General features: G+C 46.4%; 2 protein-coding genes across 3 annotated transcripts; both read right to left on the bottom strand.

Annotated features, from left to right (window-relative positions):
• Positions 1 to 352: 352 nt before the first annotated feature.
• LOC141026261 (uncharacterized) lies at positions 353 to 5,786 on the bottom strand. Its single transcript, XM_073502273.1, has 3 exons — positions 4,379 to 5,786; positions 1,228 to 3,098; positions 353 to 409 (listed from the first exon to the last, which is right to left on the bottom strand). The coding sequence occupies exons 1-3, from the start codon at positions 5,784 to 5,786 to the stop codon at positions 353 to 355; spliced, it is 3,336 nt and encodes a 1,111-aa protein (XP_073358374.1).
• A 2,564-nt stretch (positions 5,787 to 8,350) lies between these two features.
• Positions 8,351 to 14,821, bottom strand: LOC109775071 (disease resistance protein RGA5-like). 2 transcript variants are annotated; one of them, XM_020333824.3, is made up of 7 exons: positions 14,641 to 14,821; positions 14,323 to 14,504; positions 14,069 to 14,172; positions 13,733 to 13,801; positions 12,713 to 13,635; positions 9,837 to 11,455; positions 8,351 to 8,952 (listed from the first exon to the last, which is right to left on the bottom strand). In XM_020333824.3, the coding sequence occupies exons 5-7, from the start codon at positions 13,546 to 13,548 to the stop codon at positions 8,900 to 8,902; spliced, it is 2,508 nt and encodes an 835-aa protein (XP_020189413.2). In that variant the 5' UTR covers positions 13,549 to 13,635; positions 13,733 to 13,801; positions 14,069 to 14,172; positions 14,323 to 14,504; positions 14,641 to 14,821; the 3' UTR covers positions 8,351 to 8,899. The 2 variants fall into 2 exon arrangements, with proteins under 2 accessions (XP_020189413.2, XP_040249141.1); XM_040393207.2 differs by lacking the exon at positions 8,351 to 8,952 and having other exon boundaries at positions 9,235 to 11,455.
• Between the last annotated feature and the right edge of the window lie 10,427 nt (positions 14,822 to 25,248).

Here is a 25,248-nt window from a genome sequence, read left to right on the forward strand (position 1 = left end):
CGACATGGGTGCAGGTATGGGATCCGGCTTGCCTGCTCCCTCCCCATGCTCCCATCTGTGCTCCCACTTCATCCTACGACTGTCTTTTTTTCTTTTTTTTTCTAATCTAATCATCTCCAACCCTGATTTTAAGGGGGTGGGTCCGGGCCTTATTTTGTTCCAATCAAATCAAGCCACGTACGCGGGAGCACGGATGGGAGCATGGGGAGGGAACAAGCAAGTCTCGTCCGCAGGTATGGGTGCAGGCATAGAGTGGTGACTTGCCATGCCTGATAAAGCTTTCCATGTATGGGTGCAGGTATTCTCAAAAAAAAGGGTATGGGTGTAGGAGTTCTGCGTCCATGTTGATTGGTCATCTGACCTCCTTTGAATCATTATCACTAGGAGGTTTCTTGAAGGCTTGTCTTCCCTGTAAGTTCATATGTTTGACAGATGTTCCCAAGCTAACTGCAGAGTGCGTCGCGCAGTTTCAGTTTCACATATCTGAAAGGGAACTGAAATTCTAAAAAGCCTGAACTGCAAAATGTTTGTGGCTACTTAGAGAGACGACATACATTTTTTAACGACAACCTGGATGATCTAGAGCTACAAATTCACAACATTCAACTACATAAATTCGACGGGACAAGGAACTAATTTTGAAGGAGTAACATCTGTCAGAAATTGAAAGCAGAGGTCTGGCGCCCTCATGCATTATTTACTTGTCGCCGAGTTCAGTATGATCCTTGGCGACCTTCAACAACAGCTTATGGTGATTTCGAGGCCCAGCGCCATCATCTTCATGCTGTAAAACGTAATATGTTGGGAACTGCTCGACACCCTAAACCGGGGTGTGGCTATCTCATTATATAGAGGGTACCCCAAGGGGTACAATACAATGTTACAGTATATTACAGAGGCTACGTATATACAGTCTAACACCCTCCCTCAATCTTAACTATGGCCTGAAGTACAAAGCAAGTTAAGATTGCGTCTACAGCCTACAAACTGTGGTTGTGGAAGAGGCTTCGTGAAGATGTCAGCAAGTTGATCCTTGGATGAGATAAACTTGATACAGAGTAGTTTCTGTGCAACACGTTCCCGAACAAAATGATAGTCAACCTCAATGTGTTTTGTCCGAGCATGAAACACCGGGTTAGAAGAGAGATATGTAGCACCGATGTTGTCACACCACAAAACTGGAGGCTGAGCCGGAGAGACACGCAACTCTCTCAATAGAGATTGTACCCATATGATCTCAGCAGTTGCATCAGCAACAGCTTTGTACTCAGCTTCAGTACTACTGCGAGAGACTGTGGCCTGCTTACGAGCATTCCAGGCGATCAAGTTGGAACCAAGGAATACCGCATATCCCCCTGTGGATCGCCTGTCATCAGGACTACCAGCCCAGTCTGCATCAGAGAAAGCTGAGAGCTCACACGACGGTGCAGGCTGAAGAAGCAAACCATAGGAGGCAGTAAGACAGACATAGCGCAAAATACGCTTCACAGCTGACCAATGAGATGTCCCGGGGGCATGCAGAAATTGACATACACGGTTGACTGCATAAGAGATATCAGGCCTGGTAATAGTAAGGTATTGCAGACCACCAACAAGACTGCGATACTCGGTAGCATCATCATACGAGAGAGAGTCTCCATAAAGGGCAGACAACCGATCAGTGGCAGACATCGGAGTGACAGCATGTTTGCACTGAAGCATTCCAGCACGCCGCAACAAGTCCAGGGAGTACTTTTTCTGAGTAAGAGTCAGCCCAGCAGAAGAGCGGGAAACCTCCAGACCAAGGAAGAAATGCAGTGCACCTAAATCCTTGACAGCAAAGTTATCACTGAGAGCAGTCACAAGGCGATCAGCAGCAGCGTCAGAGGAACTGATGAGAATGATGTCATCAACATAAACCAGGAGATACATCATAACCTCGGGACGCTGTAGGAGAAACAATGACGTATCAGTAGTGGAGGGAGTAAACCCAAGGGCCCGAAGAACAGATCCAAGGCGAGCATGCCATGCTCGAGGGGCCTGCTTGAGTCCATATAGCGCCTTAACCAGTCGACAAAGATGGTGAGGACGTGCCGGATCAACGAAACCAGGCGGCTGACGCATATAAACCTCCTCCTCTAGAATGCCATGGAGAAAAGCGTTCTGCACATCAAGCTGACGAAGGAACCACCCACGAGTAACAGCAAGAGACAGCAATAATCGAATGGTAGTAGGCTTGATGACTGGACTGAACGTGTCTTCATAATCAAGACCATACCTCTGTTTGAAACCCTTGGCGACTAGTCGTGCCTTGTATCGTTCGATGGAACCATTAGCATGTCTCTTGACTTTAAATACCCACTTAGAATCAATGACGTTGACACCAGGTACTGGAGGAACAAGACGCCAGGTGTCATTCTTGTGAAGAGCCTGAACTTCCTGTTCCATGGCGGCACGCCAGTGAGGGATGCTCAGTGCAGCCTGAAAGTGACGAGGCCCTGCGGTGGGATCGGCAGTAGTATGGGCCATGCACGCAGCAAGCCATGCAACCGTACCATCTGTGCGCTCCTTCGGACGAAAAATGCCATGCTGGCTCCGTGTTCGAGGACGAAGAGCAACCGCAGGCTGCGGCGACGAGGCCGGCGTGGGACCAGGCGAGTCCGACTCGGAGGAGGCCGAGACAGAGCCTGTCGGCGAACTGGAGACCGAAGCAGGTCTGGTCGGGGCAGGTGACAGCACTGTCGGGCCAGTCGAGCCGGCGGCCGGCGAGCCCATCACCAGTCCAGGTGAGGCGGCGGCCGGCGAGCCCAGCACCGACCCAGGCGAGACAGAGACCCGCGAGCCGGGCGAGGCCAAAGCCGGCCCAGACGAGCCAGGCGAGGTGGGTGCACGTGCGTCGGGCGAGGCCAGCGCCGGCCCAGTCGAGACGGTGACCTGCGAGCCAGGCACGTGCGCACGTGTGTCGGGCGAGCCGGGCACCCGCGAGGCAGCCTCCACAGGTGAGGCGGTAGCGGGTTGACAGGCGCCACCCGTCATGCATGGTGCATGCACGTCCGGAGCGCGAGTCACATCCACGACATGTTCATCAAGAAGCTCGAGACGGGCGCCGCGTCCAATACCTGCAGCATGATTAGGAAGCAACGCAGGGGCATATGCAACATCCACAAATTGATCAGGCAAAGGTATAGACACAGGCACTGATGACATAGGAGTGGTAGAGTGAGTCGGAAGTGCACGAAAGGGGAACACATTTTCATCAAACACAACGTCACGAGAAATGTAGACGCGGTTTGTTGGAACATGTAGGCACTTGTACCCTTTGTGGAGGGAACTATACCCGAGAAAAACACACTTCTTAGACCGAAACTCTAGCTTACGCTTGTTATATGGACGAAGGTGAGGCCAACATGCACACCCAAACACTTTGAAGAACGTGTAGTCTGGGATTTCATTGAGTAAGAGTTCAAGCGGGGTTTGCATTTTCAGAAGTCGTGAGGGAAGCCTATTAATAAGAAAACAGGCTGTGGAGAAAGCATCACTCCAGAACCAAAATGGAACGGATGCATGAGCTAGTAAGGTTAGGCCAGTTTCAACAAGGTGACGATGCTTACGTTCGGCAGTTCCATTCTGCTGATGTGTATGAGGACATGACAGCGATGCAAAATCCCAAGTTTGTTAAAAAACGAGTTGAGGTTGTGGTATTCACCACCCCAGTCGGATTGGACATGGATGATTTTCTGTTTAAGGAGACGCTCAACGTGTGCTTGAAACTGAATAAAAACATCGAACACATCAGACTTGCGCTTAATAAGATATAACCAGGTAAACCGACTATAAGCATCAATAAAACTGACATAATAATTGTGACCACTAACGGATGTCTGGGCATGACCCCAGACATCAGAAAACACAAGCTCAAGAGGATGTTTCACAACACGACTAGACTCTGAAAACGGAAGTTGGTGACTCTTGCCCTGCTGACAGGCATCACAGACAGTTTCAGCAGTTTTATTGGACACAACCAGTAGCTCATAACGATGCAACACATGACGAACTATGGGAGCTGCAGGATGACCAAGGCGCGCATGCCAGTGAGTGGGCGACACACGGACACCACTGAACGCCCGAGGAGAAGACTGCATGGAGGGTGTGCGTGACGCATCAAGTGCGTACAAGCCATGGCGAAGACGACCGCTAAGCAGAACGGCCCTCGTGTCCCGATCCTTGATAAAGAAACGAAAAGGGTGAAACTCAGCAAGGACATTATTATCACGTGTAAGTTGAGGAATAGACAACAAACTACGCGTAGCAGAGGGAACCGGAAGGACATTGGAAAGATGTAGTTTGCGAAAATTGTGTGCAAGGAGAGAAGCCTGACCAACATGAGAGATGCGCGTACCTGCTCCACTGGCGGTGTGCACCTGATCATGACCACGATATGGCTCCTGAGTAGAGAGCTTGCCCATCTCGCCGGTGAGGTGGTTAGTAGCTCCAGTGTCCATATACCATGTCGGATCAATGGAGTAGGACGGAGTGCGACCATGATCATGACTCGTCACGGCGGCGGCGGCCTGCTTGTCGTTCCCTTTACCATTGTTGCCGAGGCCCAGGAAATCTTGCTTGTAGCGACGATGGCAGCGAGAGGCGATGTGGCGCTCAAGGCCACACAGCTGGCAGGCCTGCGGGGCACCGCAGGAGGAGCAGCAAGCAACCGGCCGGCTGCCCCCCATGATGGATGGCGCATTGCCACGCGGGGCCGGCTTGCCACCGGAGGATGATGACCGCGGAGGTTTGCCGCGAGTCGCGGCATTGGCGGAGGCAAAACCTAGTGAGACACGACGCGCCTTGATGCGTTGTTCGCGGCCAAGGAGTCGGGCGTAAAGCTCGCGAGGTGGAAGTGGATCATCACGGCCATGAACGTTCTCAACGGGATTGTCATAATCATCATCAAGCCCGTTAAGCACGAAGGTGGTGAACTCCTCGTCCTGCAGAGACTGGCTAATCGAAGCCAGTGTGTCGGCGAGGCCCCTCATCTTGTTGAAGTAGCCCGTAATGCTGAGGTCACCAAGCTTGGTCTCACCTAGCTCGGTGCGGATAGAGTGGGCACGCGCCTGAGACTGAGAGGCGAAGCTGGTGTGAAGAGCCGCCCACGCCTCTCGTGATGTAGCGGCGAAGATGACCAGCGACGAGACGCTCGGAGCGAGCGAGGACTGGATGGCGGAGAGGATGGCTTGATCCTGGGCCACCCATGCATGATACGCCGGGTGCTGAGGGGGCGGACACGGGATGGACCCGTCGACGTAGCCCTCCAGGTAGCGACTCCGCAGAAGAGGCAACACCTGGGCACGCCAGGACAAGTAGTTGTCTGGCGTGAGTTTCACTGGTAGCAGGTGTGAGAAGTAAAACGGCGACGGCACTGCGGCCTGATCACCGTGAGCATGCGGCGGTGCGTAGAAGCCCATCGACGAATGTGCAGCCGGTCCCGAGTAGGACGGATAGGGCCCGACAGAAGCAGCCGTCGGGGCGCCGTAGGACGCCGCAGCTGGCGCCCCATACTGCAAGGCAGCCGCAGCCACATGGGGCGGCGGCGGCGGAGCCGGGTAGGCTTGAGGCGGCGCAGGGTAGAGATGCGTCGGGGGCACCGAGTAGGGCTGCATAGCAGCGGCAGCCCCAGGAGACGACGGCGACGGCACCGGGTAGGGTTGGTGTGGCGCCGGGTAGGGTTGGTGTGGCGGCGCGCCGTAGGGATGGGACGACTGGAGGCCGTAGTGGTGCGGAACAGGAGGCGCACCGGACGGCGGCGCCATCTAGGACGGCGGCGGCGGCGGCCCACCATGAGCCGTTGCAGGAGCACCGCATGAGTACAGATCGCCCGCCGCGACGTTGGGCGGGGCGACATGATCGCCAGGGAGGCCTGATCCGATCTGGGGACCAGGCGATGGAGGAGCGCCATGGGCCATCGCAAGGGGGCGCGAGGCCAGAAACGGCGACCCAAGGGCCGGCGCAGCGACGGCGGGGGCGGCGACAGAGGTCGGCGCAACGACGGCGGCGGCGGCGGTAGAGGCAGCGGAAGCCATCTTAACCTAAACTGATACCATGTAAAACGTAATATGTTGGGAACTGCTCGACACCCTAAACCGGGGTGTGGCTATCTCATTATATAGAGGGTACCCCAAGGGGTACAATACAATGTTACAATATATTACAGAGGCTACGTATATACAGTCTAACACATGCAACACATTCACGCAACAGAGTCTCCTTTCCAACATTAGACAGGCCACCAAAATAATCATCCGGAGAGTAGCACTGCAATGGTCGGTCACATAACAAAATTTGACAGTGGTCAGACTGTATATATGTGCATAACAACAACCAAATCTCTGAAAAGGATGAGAAGAGCGCATATGTAAAATCACGCATCTAATCATAACTGAAAATTGTAAAATCTGCTTATGCAAGATCATAACTGCCTGCACCTCACATATTTGTACTAACTAATCTCTAGCTGAAGGCTGAAGCATCCAGCAGCTATCTAGGGACGCCCGGAGAAACAGCCAAACACAACGATAGATTTGAATAACTACATACCCATTGAGAAATAGCATGCATTTTTCTGCTCAATAGATATTCAACACATGAGGTGTCTCCTAACCCGACCACATTTATCGTTAATGGCTACCTTAAGCCAGGACAAGGTGATAACCATCAGTTCTCTGGCATCCAGAGATCGAGTTGCAGCGCAAATCACCTCTCGGTAAAAACAGAATTTAAAAGCAAGATATTCATCTGTAAGCATACATAACACCATCCATGGTCGATGCATGGCTACTCTAGCTCGCAAAGGAACATTTGAATGGAATAGCCAAGAGAACATAGCTGCAGAGATCAAATGAAATAATAATAGTGCCATCCTATTCAAGTTGTATTAACAAGATGAAACACCCAAGTTGACGCTGATGGATCTGGGCATCCAAACCGCCACCAGCTCTCCTGAACATTAGCACGACGAAGGTAAGCGAGCTGCCAGAACAAATTGGACACCTACAGTGCTTAGAGATGTTGGACATAACGGGCACACAGGTGTCCGATTTACCAGAAAGTTTTGTCAATCTCCGAAGATTGGCACATTTTCGTGCTGACCAATGTGTTAGGTTTCCTGATGGAATTGCGAAGATGCAAGCATTGGAGACTTTGAAATTGGTGCACGCCTCCATACAGTCATACAATTTTCTGCAAGAGCTTGGAGAGCTAAAGAATCTGAGGAAGCTGCACCTTTGTAATATACACGACGTAGAGCACAAGGAGGTTATTGCTTCTCTCCGTAAACTGTGTTTTCTGAACCTTAGTTCTCTAACCATGCGGAATGATTTTGACATCATCTTACTGAATACATGGTGCATGGCTCCCCCGCTTAACCTCCAGAAACTTGTTACCTTCAACTCAGCCCTCCCAAAGGTTCCAGATTGGGTAGGATTGCTTGTCAACCTGCAGATCTTACGCTTGGAAGTGATGAGAATCAGGCATGAAGATCTCTGCATCCTTGGATCATTACCTGCTCTGCTCACTCTGTTTCTTAGAGGATTGGAAGGTCCGTATTCTTGTAAAGATAGAATGCTGACAGTCCCTAGTAAAGCTGGGTTCCGATGCCTGAGGATGTTCCATTATGACGCACGGGGTCATGGGATGTATCTCATGTTTGAAGCAAGATGCATGCCCAAGCTAGAAAAACTGGAGATTAATATGAGTTTAGATTTCAGTGCTCAACTTGAGTCTCTTAGCAGTCGTGGTGCTTTTGATTTTGTGATCGAAAACCTTTGCAGCCTCTTAACATTCCATATTGAGTTACATAGTCCCTTGAGAGGCTCCACTGTTGACGCAGTAAAGGCTTCCGTGGAGAGAGCAGTCAGCACACATCCCAACCGCGTTACTCTATTCTTCAATCATTTCACTCAGGGTCCTCCATGAACTAAGACCACATAGTACGTTACTTCTTCCCAAGATTTATAGCTTACTAATTCATTTTACTGTAGCAGTAGTAGTAATCACTCTTTCACAATTTCTGTATGGTCAGGCTAACTGTCTGTGTGTCTTTTCAGCTTGGGAGCAAAACTTCGATCTGGCAGCTGACAGGCCGTATAATTTGACTTGTTTACTGATGCTGATACAGCTGCTGCTACAGCGTGAGCTAGTTGTTCAGAGTATTGGCATTGGTTCTTTGATCTACGGGCCTTGTCCCTATGGTAAGACGAGAAATTAAGATGGCATGCCAACCAATTGTGTTGTGTACGCGCTGGTCCAGGGAACAGAGTGCATGCGTCTCCATTTCCAACATCACCAAGATGTATCACTCGAAAAAGCCCAAGCAAAATTACAATCCGAATGACATACTACAAATTAATGAGTACACAGAGAGAACAACTGCACTAGGCCAGTAGCCGATTTCAAAACAGCAGCAGTGCTTGCATCTCAGTCTCACCAACAATATAATTTAAAAAGAGTAGAACTGAATAAGCATATGCGTGGAAACAAGCAGAAAGGACATGTCAACTGAAACTCTGAAAAATCAATCTGCTACTCAACGCCCAAGTAACCAATCTGCTCCTCAACCATCTGCAAAACGTAGTACTGAACTGGAGGATCAAGCGTGCAACGGCTACTTGGGGACGCCGGGATCAATATACACGTTTTCTTATGAACGAATGACAACCAGGATGCTGTACAGAGCTCAAGAGATGTCTCCTACACCAGTACATTGAAACTGAATCTGGCGGTGAAACTGCTGTACAAATGCCCGGTTCAACTCGAGGGATAGACTGAACACATTCAGAAAGAGCACACGTTTTCTGTGACAACTCTGAACTGGCATTGTTGACAGCAGGAATCAATCTGGCCTCTAGGTGGTTTCCAACAACATCGATCAGCCACAACACTCAAGTGCCCAATAATCAGCCAGTACTGATCTGGTTACCACTGCAAAAGTGTTAACAGATGAACTGTAAAATAAGGATTTAATTGACAGTAATACATACGAGTTGACAGGCTTATATTAAGTTGTAAACAACCGTAAGCAAACATATATAACAGCATCCAAGTTGTTGAGAGAACTATTGAGAAGAAGCAGAGCGTAACAGGGGCACAAAACCTTGCTTCATAAAAGAGCATGACGACTACACACAGGTGGATAAAAGAGCAAAGGAGAAATGTATTGACAGTACAGCTACAGAACGTCGACTTGCCAAAGAGCATGGCAACTAGAGAATGACGACTACGAATGGTCGCCCAATATTAATAAACCATCAACACGTATGGATGACTGATTATTACAGAAAATGCAGTACAGTAGCAGTCTTAACCAATTCTACACTTTTGTATCATTATCCATAATACATTATTATCCGACGGAGAGAATAGTGTATCATAAAATAGAGATGAATCGAGCTAGACATGAGTATTAAACTCCAGAATCAGCCGTTCGGAAGATGAGCAGAAACAACTCCCTGTTGTTGGCTTCTTTGTTAAAAGCGCCAGGGATGTCTAGGGTGGTTGTTGGCTTCTTTGTTAAAAACTCCCAAAGAGTAGACTAGGGTGGTTGGGATGTGTGCTGGCTCCTCTCTCCATGGCAGTCTTCACGGCTTCAACAATGCCATCATCACCATCAACACCAATACATTTGACACTAGTGAGGCAAGGGAGGTTCTCAATTCCAAAGCCCAAAGAGTTAGCTTCAATTACGTGAATATAATTAAGCTCTATTTTTTCTAGCTTTGGCATGGACCCTGTCCCAAACATCAGATCTACTGGTGTTAAACATGCATCATAAATAAAAATATTCAAGAATCGGAACCCAACTTCACCATTGATTCTGAGCTTTCCATTTGACTCTGGTGTTCCATCCAGATACAGAACAAGCAGACTGGGTAAAGCCCCAAGGGTGCAGAGGTCGTCCTGCTTGAGCCCCTCCACAATAAGGCGTAGCCGTTGGAGGTTTCTGAGGGAGCCCACCCATGTCGGAACCTGTGGAAAGGCCAGAAAACGGATAGAAAGATCCTCCAGGGTAGTCAGGCACAAAGAATCCTGATGTAAGAGGCTGCGCCCAACCTCAATAGTCAGGGAGCGGAGGTTATGGGTGCCTAGCTTACACAGGGAGGAGACAATAGCTTTGTTGTGCTCCTCGGTGTGACAATAAAATTCCAAATCAACCAAATTCCTCAAATTCTTTAATTGGCCAAGGCCACACAGGAAGTCAAATGGCTGAATGTAGGCACGGACACCTTCCAACGTCTCCAGTGCTTGCATCTTTGCAATCCCATCAGGAAATTTAACATCATTATTAACAAGTAGATGCATCAATTTTCTGAGATTCACAATAGATGCAGGTAATTCCAGTACAGAAGTCATTCTTAGGTCCAGCACCTCTAAGCATCCTAAACGCCCGATTTGTTCGGGGAGCTTGCTTATATATGTACCTTCGAGATTCAGGTACCTCAGCTGGAACAACCTCACTATATTTTCAAGATGATGATCTTTCAATTCGGAGCATTCCTTCAAGTTGAGAACACGCAGATGCCTGAACTCTTCCAAAGAAGGGATTTCCAAAAGACCTCTAACCATAGTAAATGATCGGACATGTGACAACACGAGACCTGCTGCCAATATTGTTGAATTTCCTTCCTCGACACCTTGGAGACAGAGTCGACGAACCACGTTGCTTTGGTTCCCAATTGTCAGAATGGGAACACCAAGTAAAGTAACAAAGTTCTCTTCTGTAGACTTGGATATGATGAAATCAAGAATTGTGTCATGAACTCGACAACTCTTCACTATGCCATATTCATTTGTCTCCTCAGGTTGGATCAAACCCCTATTGAGTAGTTCGTTAAAACACCTTTCTCCTAACTCATATGCCGTGTATCTGCCTTCTCTATGAATGAATCCTTCAGCAATCCATCTTCTTATCAGGTCCTCCTTCTCAATAGTAGAATCTTCTTGATATATGCTCAAATATAAGAGGCAAGTTTTTAGATAAGCAGGAAGATCAAAGTAACTAAGTGACAAAATCTTCATCATTCCTTCGACGCTGGTATTCCTTTCAAGTGCACGACCAATTGAATCTTTTACTTGATTCCACATATTTTCTGTTCTTTCTGTGTTAGCCAACAAACCAGATATAGCAATGATCGCCAAAGGTAACCCATCGCATTTTTTCAATATCTGCTCAGAAATTTCTTGAAGGTATGAAGGGCAATCTTCATCAGACTTGAATAATCTTGTGTGAAATAACTGTCTTGAGTGCACCATATCAAGAGCCCTTATATTGTAAATACGGCCATTGAATGATGAACAACATGAATGAGCGACATTGTTTATACGGGTAGTCGTGATTATTCTACTGGTAGAACTTGTAGCAGGGAATGCACACTTAATAATATCCCAGGTATCCACGTCCCATATATCGTCAACAACGACAAAGTACCTGTACATGGACAAATAAATATTAGCATGGCTGTAAAATAAAGTGTTGTGTTCCTGAAAAAAAGTGTTGCGTAGATAGACAAAGAATAAATGGAACATGTTAACATTGACAAAATGAAAAGGATAAACACACAAGTCTGAAAGGGCATATACATACTTAATTCGTTTTGCACGTCCATGTTAGTTTCGCGCATTACAGAGAGTAAGGGGGATAAGCAATTCTTTAAACAAGAGGCATGACCACAAAAAAGATCAAGACTAGAACAAAATGTTGAAACACAAGAGATGAATCAAAAGATGAATAATCGTATGTACGCGTGGTCATGAGTAACAAAGCAAGAACCTGGGTGCGGACCCAAAGATCAAATGATCTAAATTCAAAACCAGTAAACTACATACATAATATCTCAAAAAAATGTACGTCTTCCCTCCTGGACTACTTATTTGGGCATGTTTTCCCATTATAACAGAGAGATTATAACAATTAGGCTCACTTAACCTAGTAAAATATAACATATTTTTATTTTGGACGACTAAATTGTCGATGATGGATGGCCGTGTAGGGCAACAATAGTGGATGAGGCCTGGCGAATCTCAATGGAGCTGGTCTCAATAGAGCAGTGCGGCGTTCGGTTGGCAGGACGAGAAATAATAGGATGAAGAGTGGATAAAGGCATGGTGCATCTGGTCTCAAGAGAAAAGAGACCCAGAGAAGGGAGAGGTGGAGGTGGAAAAAGGTCATGTGTGTGGTAGCTTTCATGTGAAAACCAGGGTAGCGTGGATGGCACACTTGCAAAACCAGCATCTATATCATCAAAATTACTAGCCAAAACCGGTCATGAGGTAAAGTGCACAAAAAAATTATAGTTCATCATGTTAAGGGAGCTCGAGGAGAATTAGAAAGAAAAGTGTTAGTACTGTGAGAAAATGGAGTGTTTGGGGCTCTACTCTTGACACAAACTTATGTCAATTATTACTCAATAAAGGGAATAGTTATGTGCCTATGTCTTGAAGATCATCGAATATCAAAACAAAAGGACATAAATCATGAACATCAACACAGTATTTATTAGTACAAACATTTGACCATTACTTTTTCTAACAACATATGGAGAAATTGCGAAGATAGAATAATATGGGACTTTTAACAAGTTCAACCAGTATAATCTTCCTAATGACATATCTAAGTAACTTTTCTATACATCCAAAGAACGGCAAGTAAGTAGAAATGGAAAGAAAAGATAAAGATAGCATGTACCTTTTATCTAATAGGAAGTCATTGATCTTGCTAATGAGTATTTGTACACTCCCTGCTTCCGTCATAGAATAATCTTGACCGCTAACTTCACTAAGAATAGTCCTCAGAATATTCATCATGTTTGGGCTTCGCGACACGGATATGAAGGCCCAGCACTCGAACTGCTCTTTGAGCTCTTGATACACTTGGTTTGCAAGAGTTGTTTTGCCCATACCTCCAGATCCAACAATGGAGACTATCTTCAGTTGTTGTTGCGTTGACGCACGGCCATCCTCTTGTGCCAATAGCTTGATTATCTCAGCCTTGGGTCCATCAATCCCAACGAGATTTGAGGCATGCTCAAAGATAGCAAGAGCTCTAGGGTCAACTGTTTCATTTTTTGTGCTAGTGAAGGTCTGCCGACCCTTGTACCTTGTATTCCTGTCGCCGACCTCTTTGATTTGTTTCTTCAGATCTTGGATCTCCCTACCAATCCGACGGCGAGCCTTCATCTTCCCCAACTTGCCTAGTGAGCTCTTGATCTTCTCAATGAAGCCATCTGGCTTTTCGTCTTTGTCACCGATGCTCTGCATGAAGTCGTCGATGGTGTCCTCCATGTCATAGGACAGTTCCCGCACCTCATTCATCCAAACTTTATCCTGCACATCAGGATCCTCGTCCTCTGACATCTTCAGGAGAAAAGCCTCCATGGCGGCAAGCTCATTAGTGAGGGACTTGATCTCCTTGCGAACTGTCTTGAAACGCTTGTACTCATTGCCGAGCAGAACGGTCAGCTTCCCTATGACAGGTTTGAGGACCCCCGTTGCCACACTGACGAGTGCCGCCTCCATGGCCATGCTATCTCAGAGCTCGGCCAGTCAGCTGTTCGTGGAGGACAGGTTGCTGAATGCACTGACAGTTAACAGGTGCTACCAATCAACAACCTGAAAAAAAAAAGGATGTATTAGTTTATTACACTGAACAGCTGGCTACAAATCGCTCCCGTGGAACCAAGTGAACTCATAGATGGGTTCACAGTACCTGATTGCCGTGCAACTCAGAAGTCAGAACAGTGGATTTGATTTATTCTCTGCGTCGTGGATCTGAACCCTGAAAGAGAATGGATTCGCAGAAGTGAGACGAGCTACAGAGCATCTCTATGGCCAGTCAAAAATGTGCGTGGAGGTCAGTCAGGTTGCTGAATGCACTGACAGTGACAGTAAACACCTAGCTACAAATCGACAAGATGAAAAAGAGGATGGGTTACTAGACTGAACATCCTGACCCTGAATCTGAAAAGGTGGTTTTCTGCAAACTTCGCTCCCATGGAACTTGAAGTTTTAGTCGTGCCGGAGAGATGGGTTGATGGGTTCATACCTGATCTGGCGTGCAACTCAGATAGAGGCAGCTCGCAGTGTTGGCCAAGCGCACTGACGGTGAACAGTGGAATATTTCCTCTTCTCCGCGTCGTGGATCTGGACCTGAAAGGGAATGGATTCACGGAGGTGAGCCCAACCATTTCTGCACCAAACGAGCTACAGAGCTTGCCCAGTGCCGGCGCAGTCCAATGCGCGGCGCCGACGGCGGCATCGGAGGAGATCGAAGCAGGGAACGAGGGGACTAGGCCGTACCTCGCGGGATGGATCCGGCCGCGGAGCAAACTGGGCTGTGGCGCTCGCGAAGTAACCCCGGCGCCTCCAGGCGAAGAGAAGGGGGGTGAGAGCTCTGGCGCCGGCGACGCGTGCGCCGCGAGACGGTCGGCGTGCCAGGTGAAGAGTATATTGATTATTTCCTCGGCATGGTCGATTTGGAGCTGAAAGAGAATAGATTACCGAGGTAAGCGCAAAAATCGCTGCACCGGACGAGATACGGACGGGGGCCAATGCGCGCCGGTGCCGGCGGCGTCATACAAGGAGATGGAAGCACGGCAAGGGGAGTCGTACTCGTACCTATCTAGCACTAGCAGGATGGATCTTCCGCGGAGTGGCGGACGACGGCGACCCTGGGGTAACCCCGGAGGCTTGCCCGGCGAGGAGAAGCTCGGACGACGCCGGCGACGCGTGCACGGCGACACGAGGGCGAGGCGCAGGAGGGAGAGTGGCAGCAGGAAGTGAGAGTGAGAGGAGAGGAGAAGGGGATGGATCTGGCAACGCGTAAACAATGACCGACCAGGAATGAAGGGTCGTCGCCAAGTCGTCTGGCCATCTCTCTCTCTGTTCCGTGGGCCCAAAACCACGTGGCCTAACAGGGCACCATCATTTTTCATCTAATTAGAGTACCAACTATTGAGAAGAAAACAAGAAATTGCTACCTCTAATTAACTTCAGCTGAAGCAACAAGTTTCTAGTTTTATGAAGCGAAATGCGGATCAGTTCATCAGTATTGTTGCACAGTATAATTGAACAATGGTTACTCACCGCTTCTGCCGTCGCCGACGACGCTGATCGGTTGTGTGGGTACCCTTATCGAACTTGCGGCTATGCGAAGCTAATGTGCGTGTTGCGTCAGCGTTGAAACAATCAATAGAGGATGCCCTTGTGGCCTCTGCTCGGTTTTTACTAGATAAACTAACCGGTAGTTTGTTTGATTGTTTCCCATAGTATGGGTTAACATGCAAAGTTCCTGGACTTCAAGCCTTAAGTGGAGGGTCTTAATTAGCCCTAAATCTACTAGGGCCATGCCACCCTAGCTCCGCCCCGGCGATTCCTATTTGGCGCGTGGGTCGCTGGATAGCAACCTAATACCCTCCCCATGCGCCACATCCTAATTTTCTGCGGGCCCATACTGGCTTTTCCCCCCACGGTTCTGCGAAAGGGTTCTAGAACCTTGTCTAAACCTGTTTTTTCTTTATATTTTACTTGTTTGCACGATTTTTCTCTTTTTCATATTTTAAAATTATCTTCTTTTCTTTTCCTTCATTTATTTTCCTTCTTTCTTTTTCTTTTTTCGTTTTAGTTTCATGCACATTTTTAAAAATTTGTGAACCTTTTTAAAACCTGCAAACCATTTTTGCAATTCATGATCCATTTTTGAATTCACAAAAAAAATCCAAGTTTGTGAAATATTTTTGAACGCGGACAATCATTGGAATTCGCAAACAACTTCTGAATTTGTGCACATTTTTAAAAATCCATGAATGTTTTTTGAATTCGTGAACATTTTTTCCGAACCGAGAACAATTTTTGAAATACGTGAACTTTTTTTGCAAATTTGCGAGCATTGTTTTGAAAGTCGTGAACATTCTTTAAACTGATGAAGATTTTTTTAAATTCATTTTTTTTAAATTGTCAAAATTTTCTGAATTCATGAACAATTTGTGAATACATCAACATTTCTTCCATGAGAATTTTTTGGAGCTCCAAACATATTTTGAATCAGCCGACATGTTATGATTTTCTGAGCAGTTCTTCAAAAAAGAGGAGCATTTTTAGAATTGGTGAACATTTTTTCAAGTTCGCAAACATTATTTGAATACATGAACATTTTTTTTCAAAATACATAACTTGTTTTTAAAATTGGAATTTTTTTGAAATCCTGAATTGTTTTGAGGAATAAAAACTGAAAAGAAAAAACAAAATGCGTAAAGCAAAAAAAAAGAGGTAATATCACCGGGAGTCATAGAACTTGTGCTCGATGTTCAGTTTGGTGCTAAAACTTCAAAAATACGAAATTGCAGTCACTTAACTTGTCTCGAGCGTGCAAATCCGGTCACAAATACGTATACGAACATATCCATGTGTATGGCTTACCTGTCAGTGAGTGCTGGGCTCAATGCGACGCATTTTTGCATAAAACGCCCTCGCATTACGGAAAAACCTAACCACTACACTGATAGTAGATGCGAAATTATATAATAAAAGATTAAAAGGAGCACGCGCTAGGGGTCTAACCTGTGACCCATGGAAACAACACAGGCCACTATTGCCAATCCAACGAACAAATTCGCTGGTTAAGTATGTAGGAGTATAACAAATTTATATGTACGTACGCGGACGCACGCGGAGCTCAAAATTTACAAAATGATGAATACAAACATTTACTAAATTTAAACTTTTGACTGTTCCTAAATATGCAGTTCAATGTTTGTAAAATTTATATGGACATACTGCTGCCCATTTTGCATGTGCTATTTTTATCAAGATATTTTTAAAATGTAATTAATAAAGTTATGTTCTAAAAGTTTTATAGATAAAAACCATCATTAGTAAAAAATAATATAAATCCGAGTATTATATAAAAAATATTTAGTTAATACCAACACTAAAAATGTTTAATGCATCCAGAAAAATATACATTCGGCCATCTATTTAAATTTTACAAAATGATGAATACAAACATTTACTAAATATTTAGGAATAGTCAATAGTTTAAATTAAAATTATGAATATTTTTAATTTTACAAACATTGAACTGCATAATTGTGTGAATAATTATTGAAATGATTGTGTAATTAAAATATTTTTGAATTTTTTAATATTTGTATTATTTAAATGTTGCAAACTTTTTTACAATTCGTAAATATTATTTGACATATGACTATTTTTAAAATAATACATGAACAAATCTAAAAGTAGGTTATTTTGTTTGTATGTACAATATTTATGACACACAAATATTTTAATGTTATATTTATTACAATAATTATAATTTACATACTATCTATAATTTTCTTAAAAAATGTGTAGACGCATTCAGCTCGTGGTTGTAGTGGCTAGTGCGGCATTTGTGGTAGTCTTAGTTCGCGAGCTTGAGATCTATGGGGGTCATATTTTTCGTGTAAATTTTCTCTCTGCAATGAGAGGTGGAATCTACTGCTCATGATGCGAGAAAAATAAATGACATCTTCTTTCAATAAGTAATTTTTTATCCCTATTGTGCAATTGAACGCCGATGTTGTAGTGGAACCTGCATGCGTCGTCAGCATGGGTCGCAGGTTCGAGAACAGGCAGGCTGGCACTTCCCTTTTTTCATTGTTAATTTTAGCATCTACAAGCAGTATTGCGGTCCGTTTTTTCCGCAATTAAAACATTATGAGGGCTTTTTGCGCAAAAGTATGTCACTGTTGTCGGTCTTTTCCGCAAATATAAAAAATATAAGGGTGTTTCATGCAAAAATATGTCACACTAAGCATGTATACGTGGGGTCATACACATGGATACACCTGTATACGTGTTTGTGACCGTATCTGCACGCTTGAGTCAAGTTGAGTGACTACAATTCCGTATTTTCAAAGTTTAGCACTAAACTGAATATCGAGCGCAAGTTATATGACTCCCGGTGATATTACCAAAAAAATGAATGATAAAAACGGTTGCGCCTCGCAAAGCACATAAGCCGGCCTAGAAGCGCACGCTGGGGAGCAGCAGTTGCGCGCTGTGTGCGAAATAGGAGCCTCCCTCGGCCCTGCATGTGGCTTCCTGGCTTTAGTTGTGGTTCCGTGTATTCATGTCGTTTTCCAACGTGTGTTCCAATGGATTTCGTAGCGGTTCGAGTTTCACTCGAGCTATAAGATTATTCCATATGGGTTTTAGTGATTCTTTAAAAAATTCACCCCGACTATATGTAATTCTTTCAACATGCAGCCTTTCACCTCACTAGGTGTGCCATGTTAGTGTTCACTAGTACTATTATTTCAGCCATACACCACATACACTATTTTTAATTATAACTACGTGCACTCTCCCACCTCACCAAGTCATGCATGCCTGCAGTGGCGGAGCTACCATACATAGAAAGGTTGGGCGGGCCAGAGAGTGCAAACTTTCCTATCAAACCGAAAATCAGTGCATTGTTGTGGGCTGGGCTTCCTATAAAACGATTTTCTTTTCTTTAGTTCTGGGCAGGCACGACCCATCTGGCCTTGCCGTAGCTCCACCGGTGCATGCGTGCCACATCATAATTAGTCACATAATTATCCACGTTATGCATATTAGACAAACTCATGTTATTAGCATGCCATCTTATTCATGTGGTATAAAGAATGACTGGAACTGCCAGTTGACATTGATCGTCATGATGGATTAAAGAGTGAAAATATGAATTGAAGAAGGCAATACATGAATGCAAGTATTGGCTGGTGCCGTCTATTCATAAATACTAAAGCATTTTTATTGAGAAACTCTACGATGCTATATTTTTTGGAGGGATATATTTATGGACATGGGAAAAAAAGGATAGCTAAATATTAATCTGACAATCTGACTTGAGATGTTTTTAATATACCTTATTTCAAAAAGACCATGAACCATTAAGTTCGAAACATAAAATAAATAAAGGTTACTAGTATGTAGTAATAATAATTCATAGCTACATGTCTCTCAGTGTTTCCACAACAACACGCTGGGAATCATCTAGCTTCTTCTTTTTTTTGCGGTAAGGGAATCATCTAGCTTCCTATAGATTTTATACATATTTAGCATACATGTCTCTTTTTTGCATCGAAAGCATGGTACAATTTTATCTTATAATATGGAAAGTCGTTCAGTATACCCTTCGTGGATTAGTTTTGACTTATGTACACCATCCATGCAAAAGTGGTATATGAGCAGCATTTCAATTTCACCAACTAGCGATTAGTGATCTAAACGCTCTTATATTTGTTTACGGAGGGAGTACATGTTTCTATACACAAACTGGATGCCCATGCATGGTTTCTATCAGTAACATATGTGATATCTTTTGAAATATTATCCAAAAATATATCTTTGTATTTACTAATAAGAGTATGTGGGATAGATTTTCAGATTTTAAGTTCTTGTCTTAATTAACTAATTCTTAGAGAATTTATTGTATGATTAATGTGCATTGGACTCTTAATGCACCGTTCGAGTGTAGCTCTCACACTATTTGACGCTTACTGTATCAATTCGCGACTTGGCCAACTCATTTGGCAACCGGGAATATACCGACTAGAACAAAGCGAATGGAGAACTTTTCTTCCCGGTTTACTAGTAGTTTTTTCTACTGGTTATCAGTCAATTTTTCCATTTGATTTTCTAAAAAAAGGAAAAATTAGTGAGTTTAAGAAACCAAACTTTAAAATGTGAACTTATTTGAAATTTAAAATTTCCTTTTTTAAGTATTAATTTATTTAAAAAATTGTGACATTCTTTTTTACAAAAAATATGGTTTCTTAGAAAATAAATAATTTTAGAAATTTTTTGCTTTTGTGAAAACATGGACAATTTTTAAGAACCAAGAACATTTTTATTAAATGTTAAAAAAGAAAAAAGAAAATAATATAGAGGAAATAAGAAAGGAAGATTAAAACAATCTATATCTATATCTATACTCTATACCTATTTTTATTTTTTTAGTAATAAAGGGGCTATTTGCTTCTTAACACCGTAATTTCGTCCGTTTTTCGTCCGTCCATATTATTTTCTATATCCGAGGTTTTTTTGTCACGAACATGCTCAACTGGCTGGGCCTCGACCTGAAGTTTCGTACGTCCTTCGGGCCGCATCCTTCCTCTAATGGGCCTGCTCGTGCCAGCTTGACAAAAAAAGTAGGTCAATCTTTGTTTTTCGTACGTCGTTGTACGCGTCAAAAATATATAAAAAACTACTGTGGACAGGACTCAAACCAGGGTGGCAAGGAAAGCAAACTCCCGCAGAAACCAACTCAGCTAACAAATGATTTGTGCAAGTTTCACCGATCGATTCCCGTGGCACGTGGGTTTGGAAAACAAATTCGGAAACAACCTCTTGCGCCTTCCCCTTCATCATAAAATAAAAGTCGGACACACCTCCGGTTCCTACCTCACCTCTTTCAATAAAAAAGCGCACCGGGATTTTGCTAGGGTTCATTGAATCGGGAGCGATTTCGCGCCTGGGAGATCGAAAGGGGATCGCTGTGACAGATCAGAGACGCCAGCGTTTAGGACGGCCGGTCGTTTATGGCCGAGTCATTGAGGAGCACCCAAGCGAAGAGGCGGCCGCCTGCACGAGAGTTCCCGGAGCGGCGATGGCCTGGGAAGAGCTTGTGTATCCGGCGCGGCCGAAGCATGTGTGGCCAGCGCGCGTGATGCAGTGGTGGCTAGCTAATACGCGATGCTCGTAACTAGCAGGGCCAAGCAGCGTGGGCTGCTCGAGCACATGGTTGCCATGCCCAGGAGCGATGCAGCGACTCCTGCGTGTAGGCGCGAAGCTCGCGGCAGAGGCCAGCAGGCGACGCTTATCAATAGACCAGCGGTAGACGACAACGTAGTGGGCGGAAGCATTAGGCTGCGAGGCCAAAAGCAGCAGTGGGGCGAACCAGCATGGTGGTGTAGGGGAACGCAGCAGAAAACAAAAATTTTCCGACCTACGCACCAGCTCAGGACCACTATGGAGACTGCATACATGGTTTGATCTTTTTCGTTACCGACTCGTAGCGCAGCGGGAAGTAGAGTCGATGACGATCGGCGGTGCAGATCCCCGCAGCTAGGATTTACAACCCCCCAACCGCGAGGATGTATACCCTCATCTGCTCCTCAGACAGCCCTCCGGGAGGCGGTCGAACAGCCCCCCGGACGGTGTCGCGGACAGCCCTTCGGGAGGACCTTCGAAACTCGAACGGTCACTCGGACAGCCCTTCGGGAGGACCTTCGAAACTCGGATGGTCACACGGACAGCCCTTCGGGAGGCACTCACGAACTAAGACCGAAACTACGATCTCTCTACAGAGTTGCACACATACGGTGTCATCTATCCGGCAGGGCTTCGCCGTCCAGAACTAGTTCCTGCCGGAACCCAGACAGCCTTACGGCTCTACGAAACTCTTTTCGTGGGAGGGAGAGAAGAAGCCAGATAATGCATGGCATGTGTATGAGAGCAAGGGATGAGTGTGGAGGGCTGCCCCTCCACCTCTATTTATAGGAAATCCCAAGGGGGTAGGGTAGTTTCACAAAAAACCCAAAATGCACATGAATGAAGTCCTTCCACAAGGACCTAGGAGTAAAACCAAGGAACAAGAGGGTCCCCAAGGGGGGATACCCCATGTGGCCAGCCACACCCCCATGAGGGGCCCAAAAAATGGCTCCTATCCATCCATGTCATCCCCAAGATCTTTTGGAGCAAACCCCCAAAAGGTGGCTTTCCATAAAGTAACCATAAAGCTAATTTTCACTATTCACGACGACATTTTTCAGCGTCTGATCAAACTGAAAATATTTATGTGGGCTAAGAACATTTCCAGTACCCACTAAAATGATTTTCAACGCGTTCCGAAACAATTCCGGTTTTAGTGATTTTCATCTGCGAAACGCATCTGAAGTGGCTCCGGCAGCTCCGGAACATTTCCGGTTTTTATCTCAGAAAATTCCAAAAAGCTTCCAGAATGATTCTGGCATCCTCCAAGAATTATCAGGCATGTGCCGAAACCAATTTGACTTAATGGTGTATCCCGAAACAACTTTTCGGTATCATCGAAACTTATCCGATGACCTCTCTCTGCGGTACGATTCCGCTGTCCGAAACTTTTCGGTGTCCGAAACTTTTTCGGTGATTTTCTCTCAGACTCCCTGTCTAGTATTCAGCAGATAGATGACCCTTAAGCGTGTGACCCTATAGGTTCGGTGAAGTATAGACATGACCCGGAACCCCTTCCGATCAATGATCAACATCGGAGCCGTGGACACCCATATTGACCCCTATACCCACACGAATAAATATTCGAGTGAACCTCCAGTTGCCTTGTGCTATTCCTGTTGCTTCGCGATATGTTACAAATACCCGAGGTGAGACATGTTGGCATTCCCGTGGATCAACAACTTGTCCACTATGCTAGTTACCTCATTACCGGTATTGTTCTATTTTCTCGTTATCGTGTTCCGGCATCCCCGTGATCAAATCACAAAGTGTCTGGCCAGACGATGATGGATACCGTAACACCGAGAGGGCCCAGAGATATCTCTCCATCGTCGGAGGAGCAAATCCCAATCTTGAGCTATCAAGTTACTTGACACACTTTTCCATGAACCCGTAAGACGCCGTAATAGCCACCCATTTACGGATGACGTTTAACAAACCCCAAAGTTCATGAAGCAAGCATGAAGAAACTCGATACTCTCATGGTCTAAGGAATCATGCAAACGTTAACCATCTCTGTGTTATGTACCAATAAACTTGTGACGAATGAATCTCATAGCATAACATCAATCCGGGTCGATTCAACACAAATGTTCTCTTAACATTGTGCCCTCAAAGTTGCTGGCATAGACATGCCCATGACCAGGAAAACAGAATCATCATGCAACACTTGAGCTAGTCTTAGAGGCCAGACTAGGAATACTTCTTACCGTTTATTATTCCACACGTGCATATGAGTCTTCCTCCGAGCCTCGTGGATATTGCAGACTCGAGAATCATTGCAGTTATAGCATGGAACATAAACATAATTATGAACTCGGAGATAAATAATATCATTTATTATTGCCTCTAGGGCATATCTCCTACAGGTGGTTTACGAAGCCAAAGCGCCAGCACGGTCGATACGTGCATGCGGCGGCCTAGCTAGAGCAGCTGGCGCACGTGCAACCTGTCCGGAACGGCTACATGGCTATGGTGCGACAAGTCACGTGACCAAGTGGGAGGTGGGACTAGCCCGAGATGACGGAGTACGTACTGGGCCGCGGCGGATAGCAGGAAGATGAACGAAACCTCGTTGTCAGCTCATATCCAACCTCGGATATCCGACCCCCTCCTCCCTTCCGTTTTCCATGTACCTCACGGGTGCAGGGCTGTTTTTATTGTTCAGCAGCCAAGCATACGTACTACTACCTTTTGTGTTTGCGTCGGAGACGTCAATTAAGGGCGTGTTTGGTTCCCGCATGCAGCCCAACCAGGCCCACGCGGGATGTGCGCGGCCTGTTTAGTTGGCTGGGCTGCATGCGGTTTGTGGCCCGCACGGAACTTAAAGCAGCCCGCAGCCTGGCCCGACGGAATCGGCAGTTTCTCGCGAGCCTGACCGGGCACGGCCACACGTGCGAGGTAGTTGCACGCCTCGGGCAACGCGGGAGACGGAGGCGACGTCTCATAACTCACCACTCACTCTCCTGTCACCGCCCAGTCGCACTGTTCCCACCGCTCCCTCTCTCCCTCACCGCCCCTCCCTCTCCTCTCCTCCGATGGCTCCGCCTTGCCCACCGCCGCGCCGCCCTCTGACCCTCGTCGACCAGCGCATCGCCAGCATCCAGGAGCGTTGGCTCGCCGGGCTGCAGAACTCGGGCCGGGACCTGGCGTCGACGCTGCGAGCGCCGTCCCCCATCTGCTGCCAGCCACCACAAGCGCCAGGCAATGCGGTGGTGGCCGTTCCTGCTCCATCGCCGATTCCGGACCTCGTGGTCCTGGGCTCGGCGCCGGCGCCGTCGAGGGAGCCGCCGCTAGTTGGGACCCCATTGGGCAAGGGGGTTTTCTTGACCCCCGTCCAAGGGTTTTCTCCTGTCGGCGGGCCGTCCTCCTCGCCCTCCGACGTGGCGATGAGCACGGGGCCGATGCCGCAGGCCGTCGCCAGGGCCAACTCCTCCTCTGCTCCGCCACCTCTCTCCTTCCCGCCAGGGTTTTCACCCCGGCCTCGGTTCGCTGCGACTGCGCGTGCTCCGGTGAGTCAAGCCCCCGTCAATTCTTGCTCGTAGATGTAGATTAGGGCTTTATTTCTTAGGCATGTGCTAGTAGTTAGTGAATTCGATAGGATTAGATAGGATTTGATCGGATTCGAGTAGATCCGATTGGATGCGATCCCAATCGAATCCAATCGGACTGATCTGTTCTTGTTTCGTACAGTGTGTGTCCTAGGATAATTTTCTTCTGCTACTGCTAGTGTTCATGCTAGTAGCTGTGTTTATGCTAGAATCCCCAATGGTAGTGTGCTTTGCTAGGATCTGTGTTCATGGTAGGGTCTTGCTAGGATGTGTGTTCATGCAAGGATCATGTTGCTACATACATGCATGGATCATGTTCATGTTTGTTCATGTTGGTACATACATGTTCAAGCTAGGGTTTGTGTTGATTGTTATACGTGCATGTAGTAGGACCGTTTTAGGATGCTGCCAAATGTGCATGGGTGCACATGGTGCTATTGGCACTTGTTGTTGCTATTTTTAGATGTTTCCATGCTTAGGATAGTGCACTGATGGGTGGTGGTTGCAGAAAAGCAGATGGCACTGATCAGTGGACTTGCCCAATAGCAAGTGCCACTGATCAGTGCCACTGATTAGTGCTATTTGCCCTACAGCAAGTTCCATTGATCAGTGGCATTTGCTCAAAGAGTTTGTGCACTGATCAGTGACATTTGCTCTTGGGCAAATGTCTCTGATCAGTGCCATTTTGCAAATAGTTTGTGCACTAATACTTGTCATCTTACCTGATAAGGTATTGAAGACTGACTGGGATGTGGCGGGTGGAGAAGCTCAGGTGGTGGCCGGAGCTGAGGGCGTCGAGGATTTCATCCCCACGAACAGGTGGCTCAGGACGATGGACCTGCCTGGCAGGATCGCCTTCATGAGCCTGCCTCATTTAAGGGGACGATCTCCGAGGCAGGGCCATGAGGAGGGGGCCCGGGAGCCGCTGCGCTTCTAC

The sequence above is a fragment of the Aegilops tauschii genome, chromosome 6, assembly GCF_002575655.3.
Source record: "Aegilops tauschii subsp. strangulata cultivar AL8/78 chromosome 6, Aet v6.0, whole genome shotgun sequence".
Taxonomy (NCBI): domain Eukaryota; kingdom Viridiplantae; phylum Streptophyta; class Magnoliopsida; order Poales; family Poaceae; genus Aegilops; species Aegilops tauschii.

What these genes read in the sequence shown, in the direction of transcription:
- LOC141026261 (XM_073502273.1), bottom strand. Translation starts at nt 5,786, where the DNA reads ATGGCGCCGCCGTCCGGTGCGCCTCCTGTTCCGCACCACTACGGCCTC. An exon ending in GCACACCGCCAGTGGAGCAG is followed by an intron (nt 3,099 to 4,378) that starts GTACGCGCATCT and finishes ATCATGCTGCAG; the next exon opens with GTATTGGACGCGGCGCCCGT. An exon ending in CAACTGCTGAGATCATATGG is followed by an intron (nt 410 to 1,227) that starts GTACAATCTCTA and finishes ATGAACTTACAG; the next exon opens with GGAAGACAAGCCTTCAAGAA.
- LOC109775071 (XM_040393207.2), bottom strand. Translation starts at nt 13,548, where the DNA reads ATGGCCATGGAGGCGGCACTCGTCAGTGTGGCAACGGGGGTCCTCAAA. An exon ending in GACTTCCTATTAGATAAAAG is followed by an intron (nt 11,456 to 12,712) that starts GTACATGCTATC and finishes GTCCATGTACAG; the next exon opens with GTACTTTGTCGTTGTTGACG.